The following is a 9,984-nucleotide window of genomic DNA, read 5'->3' as shown; positions in this document are numbered from 1 at the left end:
AGACATTCCTGAATAAGAATTAACGGTTTTCAAATTTAATTGTACTGTTTCCCAGAGAATACGCTTGGAAACAGAGCAGACACGCGATTAAAAATAATCTAGGCTCATTTGGAGTCATAGACAACCTGTACGGGGAGTAGGCGAAACGACTTATGCCACCTAACAATACGGTTTTTTGGGAAATTATGTAAATAACCGGAGCCCGGAATGCGCCGATGGGTCCGGGGAGTGCTGTGGGGGCAAGGTTAGGGAAGCGCTGGGGGGATGCGCCACGGGTCAGGCAAGTGCTACAGGGATGCGCCACGGGTCAGTGAAGTGCCACCGGGATGCGCCACGGGCCCGAGAAGCATCGCGGGAAGCGATGCGGGGCCCGAGAAGCGCCACAGGGATGCGCTGTGGCTCCGAAAAGCGCCGAAAAAAAAAAATTTAGGGGGGGGAGTTAGCCCTTTTAATAGTGACAAAATAGAAATGAAACGATAAGTGTTTCTTACTTCAGTGTCTAACCATTTCTCTTCGAAATTTAGCGATTTTAGCTATAACAATTTTCCTAAATTTAGGGGAGGGGGTGTGAATCCATGATTTTTGTTGGGGAGGGGGTTAGCACTTTTAATAGTGACAAAATAGAAATGAAATTTAATTTAAACACTTTTTTTTTCAGATATAATAATGTTTGGTGTGATTGACACAGAATATATTGGTCTGAAATATTCCGCAACTGGCATTATATTCGAAGCAGCTTTCTTACTCCTAGACAATCAACGACGTGAAATTCATTGCTATAAATGGAACATCAGATACAATATGTATAAGTACGAGAAAAACAGATGGAGTCCAAGACTAAATTTTATAAATCGAAATGGCTTTTACGCTAAAACCATACGACCACATAATGAAAATGGCTATGAAATAAAACATGTACAAGAGGAAATTCAGGAAATATTCAGTTTTTTCGGTGTGCAAGCTGTTTATGTTAAGGGAAACGTGCCAACTGATAAACTCTTACTAGAAAAATGTGATAAAAACATAGCATTATTCAATTTAGAAGACTTCAAATGTGAGAAATACCTGCATTCAGTCCATGACCTAGAATATGAAGTTAGATATTTCGCTAAATGGATACCGGAAAAGATACCTGACATTCAAAAATGCATCAGATATCCAAAGTCCTAAACTTGCTACAACTCATATCAAATGGATTAATCTTCTTTTTTTTTTTAAATATGTCATTATTTTTTTTAAAATTTTTTAAATATTTTTAATCAATAAAAATATTAAGCCTCAACCGTTTTTATTCTTTAGAATAGTACATCACCATGAAAATTATACTTTAAGATTCAACATGCCAGGGAACACACTTTCAAGTTCAGCATGTTGGAGAACCCTAAATAGTCACCCCTAAACAGTTAAGTTAACCCTAAAAGGTTAAAGAATTTTTCTGAAATTATGTTAAGCATGATACGTTTTTATTCTTTAGAATAGTCCTTCTCCACGAAAATTAGACTTTCAGATTCAACATGCCAGGGAACACATTTTCAATTTCAGCATGTTGGAGAACCCTAAATAGTCAACCCTAAAAAGGTAAGTTAACACTAAAAGGTTAAAGAATTTTTCTGAAATTATCTTAAGCCTGAGACGTTTTTATTCTTTAGAATAGTCCATAGCCACGAAAATTAGACTTTCAGATTCAACATGCCAGGGAACACACTTTCAAGTTCAGCATGTTGGAGAACCCTAAATAGTCACCCCTAAAAGGTAAGTTAACCAAAAAATTTTTTAGTTTGTTTCTTTTATGATCCTAAATATTATACGTTTTCTTTATTTGGAATTGTCATTACCGACGAAAAATAGACATAAATATACAAAAATCCCGAGCCCACACATTCTAGTTAGGCAAGTCTAAGAAACCTCAAAATTCATCCAAAAAAAGACAAGTTAAACCTAAAAGGTCAAAGAATTTTTCTGAAATTACACTTTCAGATCCAGTATGTCAGGGAACACACTTTCAGGTTCAGCATGTAGGAGAACCCTAAATGCTCACCCCTAAAAAGGTAAGTTAACCCTAAATGGTTAAAGAATTTCTCTATTTATGTAGAGTTTCAACTAGATATGGCTAAGTTTGTTAAAGACAAGCTATTTTCTTGCGAAAACACACAAAATCAGAAAAAATGTTCAATGTTCCTTTAGTACCTACGCAATTAGGCTGAAATGAAGATATTTATGCAGGGTTTCAACTAGCTATGGCTAAATTTGCTAAAGAAAAGCTATTTTCGTGCGAAAACACCCAAAAACGGAAAAAAATGTTCAATGTTCAGTTATTCCATACGAAATCAGACTTAAATTAAGATATTTATACATAGTTTCAACTAGCTATGCCTAATTTTGATAAAGACAAGCTATTTTCTTTTGAAAACACACAAAATCAGAAAAAAATGTTCAATGTTCCTTTAGTACCTACGCAATTAGACTAAAAATGAAGATATCTATGCAGAGTTTCAACTATCTATGGCTAAGTTTGCTAAAGACAAGCTATTTTCTTGTGAAAACACACAAACTAATAAAATATTTACATTTTTCCGTTATTACATTCTCAATTTGTATAAATATGTAGATATTTATTCAGAGTTTCAACTAGCTATGGCTAAGTTTGCTAAAGACAAGCTATTTTCTTGTGAAAACATACAAAATCAGAAAAAATGTTCAGTGTTCCTTTAGTACCTCCTCAATAAGTATAAAATTGATGTTATTTATGCGGAGTTTCAACTAGCTATGGCTAAGGTTGCTAAAGACAAGCTATTTTCTTGCGAAAACACACAAAATCAGAAAAAATGTTCAATGTTCCATTAGTACCTACACAATTAGACTAAAAATGAAGTTATTTATGTAGAGTTTCAACTATCTATGGCTAAGTTTGCTAAATACAAGCTATTTTCTTGCGAAAACACACAAAAAAATAAAAAAATGTTCAATGTTCATTTAGTACCTACGCATTCAGACTGAAATTAAGATATTTATACAGAGTTTCAACTAGCTATGGATAATTTTGCTAAAGACAAGCTATTTTCTTGTGAAAACACACAAAATCAGAAAAAATTTTCAATGTTCCTTTCGTACCTACTCAATTAGACTAAAAATGAAGATATCTATGCAGAGTTTCAACTATCTATGGCTAAGTTTGCTAAAGACAAGCTATTTTCTTGTGAAAACACACAAAATCAGAAAAAATGTTCAATGTTCCTTTATTACCCTCACAATTAGACTAAAAATGAAGTTATTTATGCAGAGTTTCAACTAGCTATGGCTAAGTTTGCTAAAGACAAGCTATTTTCTTGCGAAAACAAACAAAATCATAAAAAATGTTCAATGTTACTTTAGTACCTACTCAATTGGTATAAAATTGAAGATATTTATGCAGAGTTTCAACTAGCTATGGCTAAGTTTGCTAAAGACAAGCTATTTTCTTGCGAAAACACACAAAATCAGAAAAAATGTTCAATGTTCCTTTAGTACCTACACAATTAGACTAAAAATTAAGTTATTTATGCAGAGTTTCAACTAGCTATGGATAAGTTTAATAAAGACAAGCTGTTTTCTTGAGAAAACACACAAAATCAGAAAACCTTTTCAATGGTCCCTTAGTTACAACTAAAGTATTCTAAAAATGAAGTTATTTAAGCAGAGTTTCTACTATCTATGGCTAAGTTTGCTAAAGACAAGCTATTTTCTTGCGAAAACACACAAAATCAGAAAAAATGTTCAATGTTCCTTTAGTACCCTCACACTTAGACTAAAACTGAAGATATTTATGCAGAGTTTCAAATAGCTATGGCTAAATTTGATAAAGACAAGCTATTTTCTTGTGAAAACACACAAAATCAGAAAAAATATTCAATGTTCCTTTAGTACCTACGCAATAAGACTAAAAATGAAGATATGTATGCAGAGTTTCAACTAGCTATGGCTATGTTTGCTAAAGACAAGCTATTTTCTTGCGAAAACACACAAAATCAGAAGAAATGTTCAATGTTCCTTTAGTACCTACGCAATTAGACTAAAAATGAAGATATTTAAGCAGAGTTTCAACTAGCTATGGCTAAGTTTGCTAAAGACAAGCTATTTTCTTGCGAAAATACACAAAATCAGAAAAAAATTTTCAATTTTCCTTTAGTACCCTCTCAATTAGAATAAAAATGAAGTTATTTATGCAGAGTTTCAACTATCTATGGCTAAGTTTGCTAAAGACAAGCTATTTTCTTGCTAAAACACACAAAATCAGAAAAAATATTCAATGTTCCTTTATTACCATTACAAATAGACCAAAAATGAAGATATTTATGAAGAGTTTCAACTAGCTATGGCTAAGTTTGATAAAGACAAGCTATTTTCTTGCGAAAACACACAAAATAAAAAAAATGTTCAATTTTACTTTAGTACCCTCACAATTAGTCTAAAAATGAAGTTATTTATGCAGAGTTTCAACTAGCTATGGCTAAGTTTGCTAAAGACAAGCTATTTTCTTGCGAAAACACACAAAATCAGAAAAAATGTTCAATGTTCCTTTAGTACCCTCACAATTAGACTAAAAATGAAGATATTTATGTAGAGTTTCAACTATCTATGGCTAAGTTTGCTAAAGACAAGCTATTTTCTCGCGAAAACACACAAACTCAGAAAAAAATTTAAATGTTCCTGTATTACCTACTAACTAAGGCTTAAATGAATATATTTATTCAGAGTTTCACCTAGCTAGGGCTAATTTTGCTAAAGAAAAGCTTTTTTCTTCCGAAAACACAAAATCAGAAAAAAAAATGTTCAATGTTCCTTTAGTACCCTCACAATTAGGCTGAAATGAAGATATTTATGCAGAGTTTCAACTAGCTATGGCTAAGTTTGCTAAAGACAAGCTATTTTCTTGCGAAAACACACAAAATCAGAAAAAATATTGTTAGGTTGTTAAGTTAGGTTAGGTTAAGTTAGGTTAGGTTAGATTAAGTTAGGTTATGTTAAGTTAGGTTAGGATAGGTTAGATTAAGTTAGGTTAGGCTAAGTTAGGTTATGCTAGGTTAGCCTACGAACGCGCGCGAACGTAGGCTAACCTAGCCTAACCAAACTAAGCCAAACCTAACTAAAACTACCCTAACCTACCCTAAATTAACCTAACCTAACTTAATCTAACCTAACCTAACTTAACCTAACCTAACTTAATCCAACCTAACCTAACCTAACCTATATGCGTGCGTACGTAGGCTAACCTAACCTAATCTAACTTAACCTAACCTAACAATATTTTTTCTGATTTTGTGTGTTTTCGCAAGAAAATAGCTTGTCTTTAGCAAACTTAGCCATAGCTAGATGAAACTCTGCATAAATATCTTCATTTCAGCCTAATTGTGAGGGTACTAAAGGAACATTGAACATTTTTTTTTTCTGATTTTGTGTGTTTTCGCAAGAAAATAGCTTGTCTTTAGCAAACTTAACCATAGCAAGTTGAAACTCTGCATAAATATCTTAATTTAAGCCTAATTGCGTAGGTACTAAAGGAACATTTAAATTTTTTTCTGAGTTTGTGTGTTTTCGCAAGAAAATAGCTTGTCTTTAGCAAACTTAGCCATAGATAGTTGAAACTCTTCATAAATATCTTAATTTTTAGTCTAATTGAGAGGGTACCCGAGGAACATTGAACATATTTTCTGATTTTGTGTGTTTTCGCAAGAAAATAGCTTGTCTTTAGCAAAATTAGACATAGCTAGTTGAAACTCTGCATAAATAACTTCATTTTTTGACTAATTGTGAGGGTAATAAAGGAAAATTGAACATTTTTTTTTTGATTTTGTGTGTTTTCCCAAGAAAATAGCTTGTCTTTAGCAAACTTAGCCATAGATAGTTGAAACTCTGCATAGATATCTTCATTTGTATTCTATTTGAGAGGGTACTAAAGGAACATAGAACATTTTTTTTGATTTTGTGTGTTTTCGCAAGAAAATAGCTTGTCATCAGCAAACTTATCCATAGCTACTTGAAACTGTGCATAGATATCTTCATTTTTAGTCTAATTGTGTGGGTACTAAATTAACATTGAACATTCTTTCTGAGTTTGTATGTTTTCTCAAGAAAATAGATTGTCTTTAGCAAACTTAGCCATAGCTAGTTGAAAATCTGCATAAATATCTTCATTTTTAGTCTAATTGCGTAGGTACTAAAGGAACATTGAACATTTTTTCTGATTTTGTGTGTTTTCGCAAGAAAATAGCTTGTCTTTAGCAAACTTAGCCTAGCTAGTTGAAACTCTGCATAAATATCTTCCTTTTTAGTCTAATTGCGTAGGTACTAAAGGAACATTGAACATTTTTTCTGATTTTGTGGGTTTTCACAAGAAAATAGCTTGTCTTTAGCAAACATAGCCATAGCTAGTTAAAACTCTGCATAGATATCTTCATTTTTAGTCTAATTGCGTAGGTACTAAATGAACATTGAACATTTTTTCTGATTTTGTGTGTTTTCGCAAGAAAATAGCTTGTCTTTATCAAACTTAGCCATAAATAGTTGAAACACTTCATATATATCTTCATTTTTAGTCTAATTGTGAGGGTACTAAAGGAACATTGAACATTTTTTCTGATTTTGTGTGTTTTCGCAAGAAAATAGCTTGTCTTTAGCAAACTTAGCCATAGCTAGTTGAAACTCTGCATAAATAACTTCATTTTTTGCCTAATTGTGAGGGTACTAAAGGAACATTGAACATTTTTTTTGATTTTGTGTGTTTTCGCAAGAAAATAGCTTGTCTTTAGCAAACTTAGCCATAGATAGTTGAAACTCTGCATAAAAATCTTCATTTTTAGCCTAATTGTGATGGTACTAAAGGAACATTGAAAATTTTTTTTAATTTTGTGTGTTTTCGCAAGAAAATAGCTTGTCTTTAGCAAACTTAGCCATAGATAGTTGAAACTGTGCATATATATCTTCATTTTTAGTCTTATTGTGAGGGTACTCCATTAAAACTTACATTTTTTTCTGATTTTGTGTATTTTCGCAAGAAAATAGCTTGTCTTCAGCAACCTCAGCCATAGCTAGTTGAAACTCTGCTTAAATATCTTCATTTTTAGTCTAGTTGCGTAGGTACTAAAGGAACATTGAAATTTTTTTCTGATTTTGTGGGTTTTCACAAGAAAATAGCTTGTCTTTAGCAAACGTAGCCATAGATAGTTGAAACTCTGCATAGATATCTTCATTTTTAGTCTAATTGCGTAGGTACTAAAGGAACATTGAACATTTTTTCTGATTTTGTGTGTTTTCACAAGAAAATAGCTTGTCTTTAGCAAAATTAGCCATAGATAGTTGAAACTCTGTATAAATATCTTAATTTCAGTCTGATTGCGTAGGTACTAAAGGAACATTGAACATTTTTTTCTGATTTTGTGTGTTTTCGCAAGAAAATAGATTGTCTTTAGCAAACTTAGCCATAGCTAGTTGAAACTCTGCATAAATAACTTCATTTTTAGTCTAATTGTGTAGGTACTAAAGGAACATTGAACATTTTTTCTGATTTTGTGTGTTTTCGCAAGAAAATAGATTGTCTTTATCAAACTTAGCAATAGCTAGTTGAAACTCTGCATAAATAACTACATTTTTAGACTAATTGTGTATGTACTAAAGGAACATTGAACATTTTTTCTGATTTTGTGTGTTTTCTCAAGAAAATAGTTTGTCTTTAGCAAACTTAGCCATAGCTAGTTGAAACTCTGCATAAATATCTTCATTTTTAGTCTAATTGTGAGGGTACTAAAGGAACATTGAACATTTTTTCTGATTTTGTGTGTTTTCACAAGAAAATAGCTTGTCTTTATCAAACTTAGCCATAGATAGTTGAAACTCTGCATAGATATCTTCAGTTTTAGTCTATTTTCGTAGGTACTAAAGGAACATTGAACATTTTTTCTGATTTTGTGTGTTTTCACAAGAAAATAGCTTGTCTTTAGCAAACTTAGCCATAGCTAGTTGAAACTCTGCATAAATATCTTCATTTCAGTCTAATTGCGTAGGTACTAAATGAATATTGAACATTTTTTTCTGATTTTGTGTGTTTTCGCAAGAAAATATCTTGTCTTTAGCAAACTTAGCCATAGCTAGTTTAAATTCTGCATAAATATCTTCATTTAAGCCTAAATGCGTAGGTACTAAAGTAACATTTAACATTTTTTCTGATTTTGTGTTTTCATAAGAAAATAGTTTGTCTTTAGCAAACATTGTCATAGCTAGTTGAAACGCTGCATAAATAGAGAAATTCTTTAACCTTTTAGGGTTAACTTCCCTTTTTAGGGGTGACCATTTACGGTTCTCCTACATGCTGAACCTGAAAATGTGTTCCCTGACATACTGGATCTGAAAGTTTAATTTCAGAAAAATTCTTTAACCTTTTAGGGTTAACTTACCTTTTTAGGGATGACTATTTAGGGTTCTCCAACATGTTGAACTTGAAAGTGTGTTCCCTGGCATGTTGAATATGTATGTCCATTTTTCGTGGCGATGGACTATTCTAAAGAATAAAAACGTCTCAGGCTTAAGATAATTTCAGAAAAATTCTTTATCCTTTTAGGGTTAACTTACCTTTTTAGGGGTGACTATTTAGGGTTCTCCAACATGCTGAACTTGAAAGTGTGTTCCCTGGCATGTTGAATCTTAAAGTCTAATTTTCGTGGCGATGGACTATTATAAAGAATAAAAACGTCTCAGGCTTAAGATAATTTCAGAAAAATTCTTTAACCTTTTAGAGTTAACTTACCTTTTTAGGGGTGACTATTTAGGGTTCTCCAACATGCTGAGCTTGAAAGTGTGGTCCCTGGCATGTTTAATCTGAAAGTCTAATTTTGGTGGTGAAGGAATATTCTAAATAATAAAAACGTATCAGGCTTAAGATAATTTAAGAAAAATTCTTTAACCTTTTAGTGTTAACTTACCTTTATAGGGGTGACTATTTATGGGTTCTCCAACATGCTGAACTTGAAAGTGTGTTCCCTGGCATTTTGAATCTGAAAGTATAATTTTCATGGTGATGGACTATTCTAAAGAATAAAAACGGTTGAGTCTTAAGATATTTATTGCTTAAACATATTTAAAACATTTGGAAAAAAATAATGACATATTAAAAAAAAAAGAAGCTTAATCCATTTGATATGAGGAGGAGCAAGTTTAGGACTTTGGATATCTGATGCATTTTTCCATGTCAGGTATCTTTTCCGGTATCCATTTAGTGAAATATCTAACTTCATCTTCTGGGTCATGGACTGAATGCAGGTATTTCTCACATTTGAAGTCTTCTAAATTGAATAATGCTATGTTTTTATCACATTTTTCTAGTAAGAGTTTATCAGTTGGCACGTTTCTCTTAACATAAACAGCTTGCACACCGAAAAAACTGCATATTTCCTGAATTTCCTCTTGTACATGTTTTATTTCATAGCCATTTTCATTATGTGGTCGTATGGTTTTAGCGTAAAAGCCATTTCGATTTATAAAATTTAGTGTTGGACTCCATCTGTTTTTCTCGTACTTATACATATTGTATCTGATGTTCCATTTATAGCAATGAATTTCACGTCGTTGATTGTCTAGGAGTAAGAAAGCTGCTTCGAATATAATGCCAGTTGCGGAATATTTCAGACCAATATATTCTGTGTCAATCACACCAAACATTATTATATCTGAAAAAAAAAGTGTTTAAATTAAATTTCATTTCAGAAAAGTCCAAGAAGCAAACTACACCTCCCAAATCATAATTTTCTGAAAGGACACACATATGATAGGCTAAGAAATCTAGCTCAGAAAAGTCAAAAATAGCAAACTAGTCATCCCAAACTATAGGTTTCAGTCAACACACACCTACGAATGGCTGAGAAATCCAGCTCAGAAAAGTCAAAAAAATCAACCCACACATCCCAAATCATAGGTTTCAGACATCACACACCTACGAAAGACTAAGAAATCCTGTTC

At 32.3% G+C, this 9,984-nt stretch overlaps 1 protein-coding gene across 1 annotated transcript in view; it reads left to right on the top strand.

Moving 5' to 3' along the window:
* The window catches only part of LOC148943373 (uncharacterized), an 18,772-nt gene extending 13,094 nt beyond the window's left edge, over positions 1-5,678 (top strand). The window contains exon 3 of the mRNA XM_089101113.1: positions 5,648-5,678. Within this exon, the coding sequence (XP_088957239.1) occupies positions 5,648-5,678 (31 nt within the window). The remainder of the gene's footprint in view (positions 1-5,647) is intronic.
* The last annotated feature ends 4,306 nt before the right edge of the window (positions 5,679-9,984 follow it).

This window comes from Artemia sp. Qi Xiang Cuo, chromosome 15 (genome assembly GCF_049724085.1).
Source record: "Artemia sp. Qi Xiang Cuo chromosome 15, ASM4972408v1, whole genome shotgun sequence".
Taxonomy (NCBI): domain Eukaryota; kingdom Metazoa; phylum Arthropoda; class Branchiopoda; order Anostraca; family Artemiidae; genus Artemia; species Artemia sp. Qi Xiang Cuo.
The sequence above is the reverse complement of the archived record's forward strand: the minus strand, read 5'-3'. Positions and strand labels throughout refer to the sequence as shown.